Source organism: Girardinichthys multiradiatus, chromosome 12, assembly GCF_021462225.1.
Source record: "Girardinichthys multiradiatus isolate DD_20200921_A chromosome 12, DD_fGirMul_XY1, whole genome shotgun sequence".
Classification (NCBI taxonomy): domain Eukaryota; kingdom Metazoa; phylum Chordata; class Actinopteri; order Cyprinodontiformes; family Goodeidae; genus Girardinichthys; species Girardinichthys multiradiatus.
The window spans coordinates 38,793-54,811 of record NC_061805.1 but is presented as its reverse complement, the minus strand read 5'-3'; the positions used below and the strand labels follow the sequence as shown (position 1 = coordinate 54,811).

The 16,019-nt window shown below is 41.7% G+C and overlaps 1 protein-coding gene across 3 annotated transcripts in view; it reads right to left on the bottom strand.

Annotated features, from left to right (window-relative positions):
* Window positions 1–5,986, bottom strand: part of LOC124878277 (amyloid-beta A4 precursor protein-binding family A member 1-like) — a 31,179-nt gene extending 25,193 nt beyond the window's left edge. The window contains exons 1-4 of one of the 3 annotated variants that reach the window (XM_047382140.1): window positions 4,349–4,406; window positions 3,937–4,128; window positions 3,293–3,391; window positions 3,147–3,186 (exon numbers count right to left, since the gene is read on the bottom strand). In XM_047382140.1, coding sequence (XP_047238096.1) covers window positions 3,147–3,186; window positions 3,293–3,391; window positions 3,937–3,972 — 175 coding nt within the window. In that variant the 5' untranslated portion in view covers window positions 3,973–4,128; window positions 4,349–4,406. Of the gene's footprint in view, window positions 1–3,146; window positions 3,187–3,292; window positions 3,392–3,936; window positions 4,407–5,750 lie in introns of those variants that run through there. The other 2 variants (XM_047382139.1, XM_047382141.1) reach the window with 2 other exon arrangements.
* Window positions 5,987–16,019: the final 10,033 nt, after the last annotated feature.

Below are 16,019 nucleotides of genomic sequence, written 5' to 3'. Positions count from 1 at the left end.
TAACCATCACTACTCAATATGCTTGACTTACCCACAGGGAATTAGGGGCTGTGAACACTAAGTTGAATGTAAGAATATATACTAATTGTAACAATGACAAATCTGCTTTTAGACAACTGCACAGAAATACTATTTCTCATAAAAATAATAAAGAAAAGTAATTCCAGTATTGCCGGCACTAAGTCGGACCTGTTCCCAGTGCATGTGGACTCCGGCAGGGCTGTCCTTTGTCGCCGGTCCTGTTCATAACTTTTATGGACAGGATTTCTAGACGCAGCCAAGGGCCGGAGGGGGTCTGGTTAGGGGACCAGTGGATTTCGTCTCTTCTTTTTGCAGATGACGTGGTCCTGCTGGCCCCCTCTAGCCAAGACCTACAGCATGCGCTGTGGCGGTTCGCAGCCGAGTGTGAAGCGGCTGGGATGAGGATCAGCTCCTCCAAGTCCGAGGCCATGGTACTCGACCGGAAAAGGGTGGCTTGTCTTCTTCAGGTTGGAGGGGAGTTCCTGCCTCAAGTGGAGGAGTTTAAGTATCTCGGGGTCTTGTTCACGAGTGAGGGAAGAATGGAACGAGAGATCGACAGACGGATCGGTGCAGCTGCCACAGTAATGGGGGCGCTGTGCCGGTCCATTGTGGTGAAGAGAGAGCTGAGCCGAAAAGCAAAGCTCTCAATTTACTGGTCGGTCTACGTTCCTACCCTCACCTATGGCCATGAACTTTGGGTCATGACCGAAAGAACGAGATCACGGATACAAGCGGCTGAAATGAGCTTCCTCCGTAGGGTGGCCGGGCACTCCCTTAGAGATAGGGTGAGGAGCTCGGCCATCCGGGAGGGGCTCGGAGTAGAGCCGCTGCTCCTCCACATTGAGAGGAGCCAGTTGAGGTGGCTCGGGCATCTATACCGGATGCCTCCTGGACGCCTTCCTCGGGAGGTGTTCCAGGCACGTCCCACCGGGAGGAGGCCCAGGGGACGGCCCAGGACACGCTGGAGGGACTATGTCTCTCGGCTGGCCTGGGAACGCCTTGGGCTCCCCCTGGAGCAGCTGGAGGAGGTGTCTGGAGAGAGGGACGTCTGGGCGTCTCTGCTGAGTCTGCTGCCCCCGCGACCCGGTCCTGGATAAGCGGAAGACGACGAACGAACGAATTCCAGTATGAATAGCATTGTATAAAACAATTCTGTCTTCTGTCTGTATGCAAATATAGATTTAGCAAACCTTATTTGGCATCAAGGATCACCCAAGATATGACATACTTGCCCTCTGGTTATGCACAGTGTCATCTGCAGCATATTATGTTGTTGCAACACAACTTTCTTTTCAGTACAGACTCAGAGTAAAACCATGGAGAGACAGAGTATTATTTCCTTCAGACCATCAATTCAGAATGTGGAATCATTACTTTTAGGACAAGATGACGCTTAAATTAAATTATTGTGATGCTCTGTTAAAGGTTGTGATTCTGAAATGAAAGAATTCCTAAATCCTCATGCTACAACATTTTTGCTATGGCAATGTTAATATTTAAATATGGTTTTGTTTTGATGGTTCAAAACATCAGAGAATAGAAGATTGTGTGTGGGCAACATATTTCTCATTTGATAGATGAGGCCAATTTTGAACACCAAACATGATGTAGGTGGGTTATTGTGACCCACTCTTTAACTATGATCTAGTCAGTAAGTTTAGTATGCGTGGGGCAAGGTCAGACTGTATCAGTTTCTGTACAAGTGAATATGAATTGAACAAGTGAATATGAATTGAACATTATGTCATAATGTAATAAATTAGAACTAAATGGTGCAAAATGTATATATATCGATGATTGCAATTCTGTTCAATAAATGCCAAGCCTTTTTTCATTTAGTCACTTATTCACACAAAAAAAGTGTTTTTTAAATGCATTTGGGGGAGGGTCTCTGCTCTCTACCTCAGAGTGATTTGTCGATAACTCTTTGACCTAACAAACCATCTTTAGTTTGTTCTGCAAGAGACCAAATGCTGTGTTGAGGGAGGATTCTAACATTACACATAGGTGAATATTTAAGTCAAAGGATTTGTCTTAGTTTTTTAACTCCGTCTTCTTCCCTCCCTGTTGGATGGAGTAACCGGGAGTCAGGTTTAGCCTAAACCGGTTCAGTTATGGTTGAGGTGCAAACACACCCTCCATTTCTGCTACCTGTATGATCCCCTCTCTTTTCCAATGGTTATGGTCAATCTGACAGAGAGAGGTATCCCAATCGTTGTGGTTTTTAGTATAACAATGACCACCAGAGGGCCCAGATGGACAAAGTTTTTCAGTTTATTATTTTACTTAGTACTCCTACACATATCCCATTCTAAAATGGCTGAATTCTAACATTCAGTAGTTTAATCTAACCTCCCCAACAACAACACACCATTCCAAACCCTTTGTGAAGAACCTTGAGACGACATGTGTTGTGAATTGGTGCTATATAAATAAACTGAATGGAATAGTTTTGTTCAACTTGCATTAAATTGGTAGATTAAATGCTCCTGAGAAACATTCTGCTTTTTATTTTTAGAGCACGTGTTGCCATTGTTCTAATAGCATTAAAACAGAGTTTCAAAGATTTAAATGTTTAGGATGCCTTACATGACAGCTAATAAATGTATATTGCAAAGGATAAACACAAAGACTGGTTTGTGATCGATTATTGTATAATGCGCCACGTTATTACATTAACATAAAAAAACAAAACAAAACAAAAAAACTACTGCATTTTGTAAAAACCACCGTTATTATAGAATGCAGCAGAAACTATTACAAAATGCGTTCATGGATTGTATTTTATTTTCCAACGATTATTGCAAAATGCGGTCAATGGAGTATATGAAGAAAAGGGACTGTGTCTCTTGACATGCTGGTCTGCAGAATGGCGACCCCACAAGGAACTGTGCTAGCACCATTCCTGTTCACCCTCTACTCTATAGTTTGTTTTAAGCTGAATAAATGCCTCAGGTGTGAAAACACCATAATTTAAACTGAATTTAATTAATAATTTCTCTGTTCCCATATAACAAGAACTGGCTTGTCCCTTAGGACTTTGGATCTCATCAGCGTCTTTCATTTAAAGACACTGATTTTGAACCTTGTCTCATGTCTTCCAAGAGGAAACCATTTACACTCACCTTCTACATATGTGGGGAAGGAAGCAAGCCTTTTCCTGGACTGTGAATAAAAAGAGTTCAAAAAAGGTTAATATTTCTAGTATTGTTTGGTCAATTAGATATATAAAAGTGAATATTAGACAAAAATCATTATATATAGAATTCACCTCTTTACGAGATGGGGAAACTTGGAAGCCTTCATCGTGTGACAGAAGCCTGCTGGATGACTCTGCCCCTGGAGGGGAAGGTGAGTCTGGACAAGGGGACTGTAGAGAAAGAACAAGAAAGTTTCCTTAGGTTGGAGGTTAGAGGAGGTGGAAAAGATGGAACCCAGAAAAAATATCATAATGAATTCCTTTCAAGTGATGGAAAGACAAAAATGGTGACAAAGTTGCTAATTTATGGGACCTAAGTTTAGAAAAAAATGAGAAAAAGTTCTATAATAGCCGAGAAATGGGTAAAATGTCACAAAAAATAATTAAGCCTCATACTCTTTCATATTCTGTTTGTCAGTCAAGAATAAAGTAAAAAAAAGTAAGACTATGGTGTGGCCACCACATAGTTCACCCAGGCATGCTGTATGCAGTGTGAAGTGTAGTGTTAGTTTTTCAACAATAACACTTTGCATGCAGTTCAACTTTGGTCTCATCTGACAGAAAGCACCTTCCTATACTTATTTGCTGTGTCCTCTACATGGCTTTTGGCAAACTGCAAATAAAACTTCTTATAGTTTTATTTTACAACAGCATTCTCTCTGCCACTTGTCAATAAAGTACAGCTATTAAAAAAAATAGTCGCTAGAATTGCCCACCTGAGTGGATTTCTCCAGCTCTTCCAGAGCTACCATTGGTTTCTTGGCTGCACTGATTAATGCTCTCCTTGCTCAGTCTGTCAATTTAAGTGGACAGCCATGTCTCAGTAGGTTTGCAGTTGGTCTTTCCATGTTCAGATGATGGACTGAACATAACTTGCTGTAAACCTCTCCATAACTTTCTCTCTGTAGCTGAGTCAAAATAAAGGTGATTATTTACTTAAGACCTGTGAAGGCAGTTGGTAGCATTGAATTTTATTTTAGCACATCAGAGTAAAGAGGGTTAACACATATGCAGACCACACTCAGATTGTCATTACTAAAAGAAAAACTTGTGAAGTTTTCCTTTCACTTCACAATTCTTCATGTTTAGCCTACCGAATTAAAATCCAAATAAAACACATTAAAGTACATGATAAAGTGTGAAACAGTTGAGCTGGAGACACAGGAAGATAACAGGAGGAACCAACGAGGAACAAGGAGAACCGGTAAGTTAATATACAGAGGGAAGTGCAATGTGAACCAATGGGGAAGGGAGGCAGGTAATCAGACGATAAATGACAGGTGTGAGTGACCAGCTGAGGGAAGTGAGGGAATTAGGTTACTGTGGATACTGGTGTATGGGAACACAGAGATATGGGGAAAACTAGACTAAAGGCCCTCAGGGAAACAGATCTAAGGAAAAGTATTAACATAACTTCAGGGTTTAAAATACTAACAGGGAAGGCAGGGACGCGAGGAACAACCTAACTGTAAAAGTAAACAAGCACAAGAATACTGAGTGACCAACACCACTAAATAAAACCTGACAGAAAGGAAATAAACAAAAGATAACTAAACTAAACAACAAACTTGAGGAAGAAAATAGATCTAAAGGAAACACATAATCACAACGATCTAAACAAATATTAACTAGACAAAAGTAAACTACTAATCAGAGGAACAAGGAAAACAATTAACGGCAAAGTAAAGAAAAACAAAGACCAAAATGGCAGAACCTGACAGTCTATATATTTTTATATGTCAAAATTTATACTGATAGTGCAGGCCATTCGTGTGTTGACCTGCTATTGGTAATTGTTTAAAAAGAACAAAAATCAAGAAACATATTGGATTAAAAAAAAAATCATAATCATATTGAACATTTTACCAGTGGCATATATATCATCTGAATTTGACTGGATTTGGATTGGAGTGGACTGTAACTGGCTGAATAAGACTGTTTAATAAAATGTTCTTACTGATTTAAACAGAAATTTACTAAAGTGATTTATGTACATGTGAATATGAATTGGACCTCTTTGTCCTGTAAATTGCCTTTGGATGGCATTTGTTTGGTGCTACTTAACTCAGCTGAAGTGAACTTAAAAACATAATGATATTAGTTACCAATATAAAGAGTTAGTGTTTAGACTTTCATTCAAACTGTTCATTTGTTTGGTAGAATTCCTGAATTAGTACCTGCATTATGTAATATATATAACGCTTCTGGCACTAAAGTAAAGAAAGACTTCTTTATTTGGTTTATCCAAAAGGTTTTTATATTTTTTCATTATATGTGTTTTTTACAAGACACCACTAATGAATGTAGGAACGACAACACAAGAAATTAATCCAGAAATGATCATTTAGCACCTTACATTAAATAACAAGTAAATATGATTAGGCGTTAAACTGTGAAAGAAATGTGCTGATACAATTCTAAATTCTTTAGTAATCTTAGAACCATCATAAAACTGCACAAAGAATAGGACTTCTCCAAATATAAAGCATTACCACGCAACAGGAAAACCAAAAATCTAGACTATCCTCACCTCATTCTGAGCACACTGGTCAGTCTGTTCCTTCTGCCGGGCTTGTTCTTCCTCATGCTTTTCTACCTGATACAGCCAAAAATTTTCCATAGCTTTTGGTTATTGCAGAAAGGCAGTTTAATCTCGGAAAGAGTCACAGAAGAACATGCACTTGAAGGGCAGAGTAGGTGAGATGCCACATCACATCACAAAGAGTAAGCTTCTCAGGTGACACTGATATATTCAAGCGGCTCATGGAAAGAACGCTTTGGGCCTGTACGTCATCCTGCACTGGACTCTGCAATTTTTGGCATCATCTTGAATTCTCAACTAAATTTTAAAAAAAAAATGTATGAAGCAATTAAGCTCAATATGGAAAGTAAAACCAGTATTCAAATAACAAAGAGCACAGGTAGGTTCCGATCATACTTTAGAAAAAGGTAACCAGATCTTCCCATGCTGCCATTGGATCTCTAATTAAATATTTAGCTTGCATTTTCCATTATCCTTTGCTTTTTCTGACCTATGGTGAATAAATCATTAGGAGTTAGAAGAAAGAGAGATAAGAAGATGCTGCTGGAGTAAACAACTAAATTAGATCTTGGTGACCATAAATGCTTAGGCTTAAGGAAAGCGGTGAGGCCATCATGATGATGGAAAAGTAGGAGACTAGAGAGCAACATCAAAATCAAAACTGACATCATCATCCCAATACGGTGGTAGTTTTTCTATGAATGCACAAACTTCTTCCCTAAAGCCCTATCTCAGCAGAAAGTTCAACTTTAACCCATATGGTAACACATACAAATACCCTCTCTTATAATTTAGTAAATGGTTATCATTGGTCGAAGGTGTAAACAGAATCCAACAACAAAGGGACAGAAAACAGGAACTTAAATACAACTGAAATGTGACAGGCTACATAAAAACAGATGAGCGTAATTAACAGAAAGCATAGTTATTGTAGTCATCTGGAAGCACTTCCCAGAGCCTCAACTCCTCCCAGAAAGTCACACAACATTTTTCCTTCTTCAGCTTCCACCAGTTTGTCCTCTGCTTTGCCTTTGTCCTCTTCATGGTCCTTACCATCAGTCAATCTACACACCACCATCATGTGCTGTCTGGCAACACTCACCTTACCACTACCTTGCTGTCACTGAGTTCCTTCAGATTACATCGTCTACACAAGATGTAATCCACCTATGTGCTTCTAACTCCACTGTCAGACCTTTCCTTCTCGAAGAAAGTATTCATTACAGCCATTTATATCCTCTTTGCAAAGTCTACCACCATCTGTCCTTTCGCATTACTGTTCTGGATAGTAGCCCTGCCCATCTCTTCCTCATTACCTCTGTTCCCTGCTCAAATATGTCCATGGAGATCTGCACCAACCACCACTCTCTCACCTCTGTGGTTGTTCTGCATTACTTCATCTAACTCGCTCCAGAATTTCTAACCCTTCCCCTCTAACTCACATCCTACCTGTGGGGCATAACCACTAATATTGAATGTTACACCTTCAATTTCTGGCTTCAGCCTCACCACCCTAATTGACACTCTTTCCGCCTCCAAAACATTTTTTGATAAGGTGTCCTATCTGGCAGGGTAGCACTCAGAATTGTCTGAGTGCCACGAAAAAGAAAGAGAGAAAGAAGAATGAAGAGAACAAAAGATAACACCCTAGAAGTCTGCTTCTACACCTGCAGAAAGAGAGAAAGGGACAGGAAAAAAAACCACCACAGGGACAGACAACAAATGCATTTAAAACAGCAACGTTACTGAAAAGTACACGGGAATAATTAATACAAGATGTATTTAGTGGCAACCACTAAATGGGCCACAGACCTGCCCCCCAGGACCCAAGGCAGATACAAAGAAGATCAGAGCCATAGACTTTCAAGGGCCCCTAGGGCACAGAAGCCCGGGGAGGACCACCAGTGGGACCACTAGTGGGACCAGCCCAAACCACCCAGCAGCCACGGAGCAGAAGGCCTAGGGAGCTGTAGTAAAGCACCCAGAGGCCCCGCCGGGAGCGAAGCAGATCCAGCCATGACCCAAGGGGACCACCGAGAACAACCAATGCATCGGCAGGCAGAGGCACCAGCCAATGCCAGGGAGTGTGATTTTCATATCTTTCATTTGGTAATATAAAAAGGCCTTTGACAGAGCCAATTGCCATTTTCTTTTTGAGACTTGGAAAGATTTGGTTATATTAGCAATTTATTAGATTTATACAAGCCCTATACAGTAAACAGCAAGAATAAACATTATTGAAAAACTAACTAAAAAATAACTCACTTCATAGAGGCACATACCAGGGGTGTCGATTAAGCCCACCTTTATTTGCTTAATTTACTGAGCCATTAGCTTTAAGATATTAAGAAGCATTCTTGTCATAACCTTTGTATTTGAGACCCTTGTGTAAGCAACAACTACGGACAAAAGTAAGTGAACAGTTTATTGACAAACATGAATTAAAGAATGTTTCTTCCAGGATCAGGGGATGATTGCAGTGTAGCAATGAGGAGAGGGGAGTGTTCATTCAGGGGAATGAGATCTGATAACTGATGAAGAATGCTGAGAAGAAGTGGAACTCCTACCGTTGTCGCAGAGGTAAAGTATCCAGGGAGAAGGTAAGTATACACACAGAAGATGAGGTTGAAAGGTTGTGACATGCAATCAAGGTTGATTATGATTCTTGTCTTTCTTTCTAGAAAAAAATGGAGATGACGGTGGAATGTTGAAAGGTGGAAAGATAGGTGAGTGATGATGATGATGAAACTTCTGTGAAATCAAACTGTCCACTTAGGAAGCAACACTGATTGACAATCAATTTCACATGTTGTTGTACAAATGAAAAAGACAACAGGATGAAATCTTTGGTGATTAGCAATACATTCAATAAAGGAGTGGTTCTGAAGGTGGGGACCACAGACCACTTCTCAGTACCGATGATTTCTGGCTGATGTTTTGGTCACTTGAATGTTGGTGGTGCTATCACACTCGTGGTAGCATGAGACGGACTCTACAACCCACACAAGTGGCTCAGGTAGTGCAGCTCATCCAGGATGGCACATCAATGTGAGCTGTGGCAAGAAGGTTTGTTGTGTCTGTCAGCGTAGTGTCCAGAGCCTGGAGGTTCTACCAGGAGACAGGCCAGTACACCAGGAGACATGGAGGAGGCCGTAGGAGGGCAACAACCCAGCAGAAGGACCACTACCTCCACCTTTGTGCAAGGAGGAATAGGAGGAGCACTGCCAGAGCCCTGCAAAATGACCTCCAGCAGGCCACGAATGTGCAAGTGTCTGCACAAACGGTTAGAAACCGACTCCATGAGGATGGTATGAGGACCCGATGTCCTCAAATGGGGGTCATACTCAAAGCCCAACACCGTGCAGGACGCTTGGCATTTGCCAGAGAACACCAGGATTAACAAATTCGCCACTGGTGCCCTGTGCTCTTCACAGATGAAAGCAGGTTCACACTGAGCACATGTGACAGACGTGACAGAGTCTGGAGACACCATGGAGAGAGATCTGCTGCCTGCAACATCCTTCAGCATGACTGGTTTGGCAGTGGGTCAGTAATGGTGTGGGGTGGTATTTCTTTGGAGGGCCGCACTGCCCTCCATGTACTCGCCAGAGGTAGCCTGACTGCCATTAGGTACCGAGATGAGACCCTCAGACCCCTTGTGAGACCATATGCTGGTGTGGTTGGCCCTGGGTTCCTCCTAATGCAGGACAATGCTAGACCTCATGTGGCTGGAGTGTGCTCATGTGGCTGGAGTGTGTCAGCAGTTCCTGCAAGATGAAGACATTGAAGCAATGGACTGGCCCGCCCGTTCCCCAGACCTGAATCTGATTGAGCACATCTGGGACATTATGTCTCGCTCCATCCACCAACGTCACGTTGCACCACAGACTGTCCAGGAGTTGGTGGATGCTTTAGTCCAGGTCTGGGAGGAGTTCCCTCAGGAGACCATCCACCGTCTCATCAGGAGCATGCCCAGGTGTTGTATGGAGGTCATACAGCCACGTAGAGGCCACACACAATACTGAGCCTCATTTTGACTTGTTTTAAGGACATTACATCAAAGTTGGATCAGCCTCTAGTGTGTTTTTCCACTTTCATTTTGTGTGTGACTCCAAATCCAGGCCTCCATTGGTTAATAAATTTGATTTCCATTGATGATTACTGTGTGATTTTGTTGTCAGAACATTTAACTTTATACAGAACAAAGTATTTAATGAGAATATTTCATTCATTCAGATCTAGGATGTTATTTGAGTGTTCCCTTCATTTTTTTGAGGAGTGTATATTCACAAATTAAGAGGAGCCCTGAATAGGACTTGATGAACAAGAACAACGTGGCATCTGCCTCAGGGGACCCGCTACTGTAAATGCTCCTTTTTAAAGGACCTCAAAGAACTGCAGCTGAGAGGTCACACCTGTAATGACAGGAGGTAATATACACACGAACTGCACACAGCCCAGTGGATATGACAGCAACTTAAAATAAAGTGAGTAGAGAATTCAGAGACAATACTCCGGATCATAACCTTGCCATTCCACCAAATGCTGACGCTAGCTGCCAGAATGTCGGGCATCAACAATGCACCAGATGGTGAAGAGATGGAACGAGCAAACCTTCCACTTCTGCGTCAACAGACTGGAAAGCAGGAGAAAGAGGTAAGATAAATATCAAATTAACAGAAAAAACTTTACGAGCCCTCTGTATACTGTTTCCAAGTTATAAATTGACTCTAGCAATGATGTGTTTGTTTTGAATCATGAGAGACTATATTTTAGGAAAAGAAATGATAATTTTAGTTGCCTGTAGCTTTTCTAAAAACATTTTCTTTTTCATCTTAGAGCAAATGTTATTCAGGGACTTACTGTTATTCTGTAAGTGAAGTCCCAGTCAACATCACCCCTCGGCCTTCCGATTCAATTTCCTGACCAAGTGTGTGACACAGGGTAATAAAGTAATTAGAACTCTCTCAACCCCCCTCCAAAAAGAGGGCATACATAGGTTCATGAACAGGTGAGACCCCCCAGGGCCTGATGAATATCAAAGTTTGCTGGTTTCTCATTGCTAATACGTGCTTCTAAAAGGAAATTCTTGTTTTTGTTTTTGGTAAAGTTTATAGACACAGCGTCTCCATGTCAGCCATCACTGACTTATGTCCACAAAGAAACAGTGTAATGAATAGCCAATATGGTAATTGGACCTCTTTTTTGCATTTCAGTGTGCTGGCAATAAAAACAGGTTTAGTTTCACAGTAGTCCCAGAGACCTCAGAGTTGTCTACTTCTTCATCAACGTCAGGTCTGCTACAGCTAAAAAAAGGTTTAAACTTGTTACACTGAAAATACTAGTAGAACTCTAGTTTAAACTTGTTACATTGAAAATACCAGTACTGACAAGAAAAATATGTCGGTGCATATTTCAGATAACGAAGAAATTGCTCCATCTGCTTCTAATGATTCACAGAAGTACAATGACATCTTTAAAAGTAAGTAAGTAAGTAAGTATTCATCTTTAAGAAATCATTAAATGCATGTGAATGTTCTCTAATATTGTTTTATATATATATATTGTTTCTTTCTCTTAGAACCCACCACTGATGACCTTGAGGATTTCACCTCTTTTATAGGGGCAGTGGCATCATGGGAAGTCCGTTGTTACACCCCCATCTAGACCATCTAGAGAAATCTTTACTTAACTGTTTGAACAGTCTGATTAAGTCTTGCGAGATATTAACATGTATTTTATAAGCGTTTTATCTCCTTAAAGAAGAATACCTGAGTTTTAGTTATGTTTTATTTATTGTCATGATCCTTTGGTGTTTGAATTTTAGGGTTTCTGTTATGTTCCTGTTTTTATCATTTTCCAGATCATCATGTTCTCTAGTTCATTTTAGTTCATTATTGTGTTAATTTAATTTATGGTTTATTCCTGTGTTCTTGCTACATTTGTATTTTCTCTGTTCAGCTTATGTTTTCATTATTCTCCTCCTCCTTAGCTCCCTGCTTTCTCTCAGCTGTTTCACATATCTCCTGATTGCCACACACCTGCATCCTATTACATTCTCCATATCTCCCACATCATATATGCTTGTACTCACCTTGTTCTCTCCGCTGACCTGCCCTTGTTCCACATCCTGCTCTCCTTGTGTTGTTTGCTAAGTTTTCTTTTTCATTTTATTCATATATCCTCATATGCTTATCCCATAATCCTGTCTGCACTTTGGTTCTAACAAAAATAAAAGAAAGTCACCACACTAGGTGGGCGACCGATGCATGGGCCCTACTGCCAGTTCGATGGACACTTGAGTACATAGTAAATTTAGTTTTAGGCACCCCCTATTTTGTTTCGTCTTCCCTTACTTTTCTTCAATTTTATCTCTAGTAGTGCACTCTGACAACGTTTCGACAATTTTTGTGTCTTCCTCAGGTCTTAGTGCAAGAATTTTAGTTGTTAGGCACCCCCTTCTCTGTTCCTTCTTCCTTCCAAATGGGCTTCTCCTCTCCTTCAACCTCTTATATGCACCCAAGCTCCACCCACAAAATAAACTTAGGAGCAAATTAACAAAAATGGGTTTAGGTTTAGAAAAAAAAAAAAAAAAAAAAAAAGGGTTAGGCAATTTTTCTCTCTCGGTGACTCTCCCCAACTCGTCCAGCGACTGAGTGGTTGAAACTGGAAAGTCAAAGGTAATGCACTGGCCGTCGCACGCCGTCCGCAGCTCTCATGTCCTTGGCCGCACCCAAGCAGAGGAAATAGTAGTAATAATAGTAATAATAATAATAATAATAATAATAATAAAGAGCTAAAGTCAGAGTTGTATAACATGCTAAGGCTGTATAAGCTCTCCTTCAAACAAGCTAACTTACTAAATAAATGCTGAGGTCCTAATCCCACTGTAAGATAAGTCCTGAAAGGCTGGTTACTGAAAAACTAAAATTGTGGAAAGATTCTATTTTACAGTGTAAAATACAGAAAAATCAGTAGTGAGGAAAAGAAGAACAGCAGTCTAAAACATGAAAATGAAGAATAGCTCAGGATTGAAGTAAAATTAAGTTAAAAACGCCTATAGGTGAACCATAAATGGTAAACATTTAATATTAAATATTGAATGGTTAGAGATTAAACATTAAAGGATTAGACACATCATCAGTAGTGGACCTCGGGTGTCATTGAGTGTTTCGGCCATTTATCACTATACACTCTAACCCGAGGAAGGCCCAGCCAAGATTGATCAAGTCTTGGTGTGTGTCATATAAATTAGGTTTTGCATAATCTTAACAGGTAAATTTGAAGGTCGGTTGTAGAGCGAACATCACTTGTTTTTTCAGGAACAGTCACAGCAATATGCAGTTTTGTACCGGTTTAAGTTTGAAGATCGGTTTTAGAGTGAACATCACTGTTATTTTCAGGAACAGTCATAGCAATCTGCAGTTTTGTACCGGGTTAAGTTTGAAAATCGGTTTTAGAGTGAACATTACTGTTTTGTACAAGAGGATTGGCAAACACCATTATAACACAGATCTTTGTCTTAGTTTCTCTAAAGTTTGGTGAAAATAGCACAAAATGAGGAATAGTCACAACAATCTGCAGTTTTACACAGGGTTAATAGTTAAAGTTGCAAATCGGTTTGTAGAGTGAACATCACTGAGGTTTACAGGAACAACCATAGCAATCTGCAGTTTTGCACAAGTGTAATAGTTAAAGTTGGGTTAGGGTTAGGGTTAGGGTTAGGGTTAGGGGTTAGGGGTTAGGCAATTTTTCTCTCTCGGTGACTCTCCCCAACTCGTCCAGCGACTGAGTGGTTGAAACTGGAAAGTCAAAGGTAATGCACTGGCCGTCGCACGCCGTCCGCAGCTCTCATGTCCTTGGCCGCACCCAAGCAGAGGAAATAGTAGTAATAATAGTAATAATAATAATAATAAAGAGCTAAAGTCAGAGTTGTATAACATGCTAAGGCTGTATAAGCTCTCCTTCAAACAAGCTAACTTACTAAATAAATGCTGAGGTCCTAATCCCACTGTAAGATAAGTCCTGAAAGGCTGGTTACTGAAAAACTAAAATTGTGGAAAGATTCTATTTTACAGTGTAAAATACAGAAAAATCAGTAGTGAGGAAAAGAAGAACAGCAGTCGAAAACATGAAATTGAAGAATAGCTCAGGATTGAAGCAAAATTAAGTTAAAAACGCCTATAGTTGAACCATAAATGGTAAACATTTAATATGAAATATTGAATGGTTAGAGATTAAACATTAAAGGAGTAGACACATCATCAGTAGTGGACCTCGGGTGTCATTGAGTGTTTCGGGTTAGGGTTAGGGTTAGGGTTAGGGTTAGGGTTAGGGGGTTAGGGTTAGGGTTAGGGTTAGGGTTAGGGTAGGGTTAGGGTTAGGTTAAGGCAAGAACACCACCTGAGGATCGGTCAGTCGGCAAATAACTCGTGAACGGAAAGTGGTAGAGGGATGGAACCAGTGTCTAGGGGGGGGTTTTGGGGGGTTCCGGACGTCCCAGTGAAGACCCCATGTCGATAGCACTTACGGTTCCCGAGATAGTCCAAAATTGGGCAAAAAGGATCGGTCGCTGAGGACATAAGTCTCCGTAGGATGGTCCGACAGGGCTGGGAGTTTGCCCAGATGCTCAGTTCCTCGTGGCGAGTAGATAGACACCCTACATGGCCTATTTCTGAGAGGTGTGAGGATCGGTCGCTTTTTGTCCCAAGTGTTTAGAGTGTGGTAAAGTGTGGGAAAAGCGGTTGTGGGCGTGTGTGAGGGCCAGTAGGCGTTCCTGTGCGTGATTGTGAGTGTCCAAGTGTGGGTTGGTGTGTCCAAGTGTGAGTGGGTTAGTGCAAGTGTGTGAGTGGGTGGTTCCAAGTGTGAGTGGGTGGGTGAGTGGGTGTGTCCTGAAGTGAGTGGGAGTGTCCAAGTGTTAGTGGTAGTTTGCCAGCAGTCCTGTGACCTTAGGTTTAGTAAAAAGGGTCATGTGAGGTGATAGATGAGTGTTTTGGGTTTAAAAGAGGTGAAGTAGGTGTTTTGAGGTGACTTGACCTTTGGTGACCTTTGTCCGTAACTCTTGAAGTGAGCGTGTTAGAGAGTTGGGAGTAGCAGGGTTGGATCGGGCTCGAAGAGCTCTATAAGATATGTGAAAATGAAGTTTGTAGTGTTTGTCTTTGATATTGATCTCCACTATGAGGAAGGGTGTTGGGTGCGAAGGACCTGAGAGGCTGTTGTGGGAGTGTGCGAGGGTTGTGAACTTTGGCACGGTAGGTGGTAGGATGACAAGTGAGGCATGTATGGAAAGGCCTTGTCTCCCTGAGTGTGGCTGCAGTGGAATGGTGTGTGCAAGTGGTTCCACTTTGCTGCTAGAAGGGTTAGGGTTAGGGTTAGGGTTAGGGTTAGGGGTTAGGGTTAGGGTTAGGGTTAGGGTTAGGGTTAGGGTTAGGGTTAGGGTTAGGGGTTAGGTTAAGGCAAGAACACCACCTGAGGATCGGTCAGTCGGCAAATAACTCGTGAACGGAAAGTGGTAGAGGGATGGAACCAGTGTCTAGGGGGGGGTTTTGGGGGGTTCCGGACGTCCCAGTGAAGACCCCATGTCGATAGCACTTACGGTTCCCGAGATAGTCCAAAATTGGGCAAAAAGGATCGGTCGCTGAGGACATAAGTCTCCGTAGGATGGTCCGACAGGGCTGGGAGTTTGCCCAGATGCTCAGTTCCTCCTGGCGAGTAGATAGACACCCTACATGGCCTATTTCTGAGAGGTGTGAGGATCGGTCGCTTTTTGTCCCAAGTGTTTAGAGTGTGGTAAAGTGTGGGAAAAGCGGTTGTGGGCGTGTGTGAGGGCCAGTATGCGTTCCTGTGCGTGATTGTGAGTGTCCAAGTGTGGGTTGGTGTGTCCAAGTGTGAGTGGGTTAGTGCAAGTGTGTGAGTGGGTGGGTTAGGGTTAGGGGTTAGGGTTAGGGTTAGGGTTAGGGTTAGGGTTAGGGTTAGGGTTAGGGTTAGGGTTAGGGGTTAGGGTTAGGGTTAGGTTATAGGATAAAAACCAAAAAATGGTTTTGCTCACTAAGAATAACTGAAAAACTAAAGGTGGTAGAGAGCTGAAACTTGGGCTGTAGCACCCTCTAGGGGGCCCCCAGGGACCCTGTGAATTTGGTGGATGTAGCACCTTCCTTTGACATAGCTGCCATAGACTCCCATTCATTTGAAAAATTGCTCACTAAGAATAACTCAAAAACTATGATGCTCATATGGACCAAACTTGGTGTGTATACT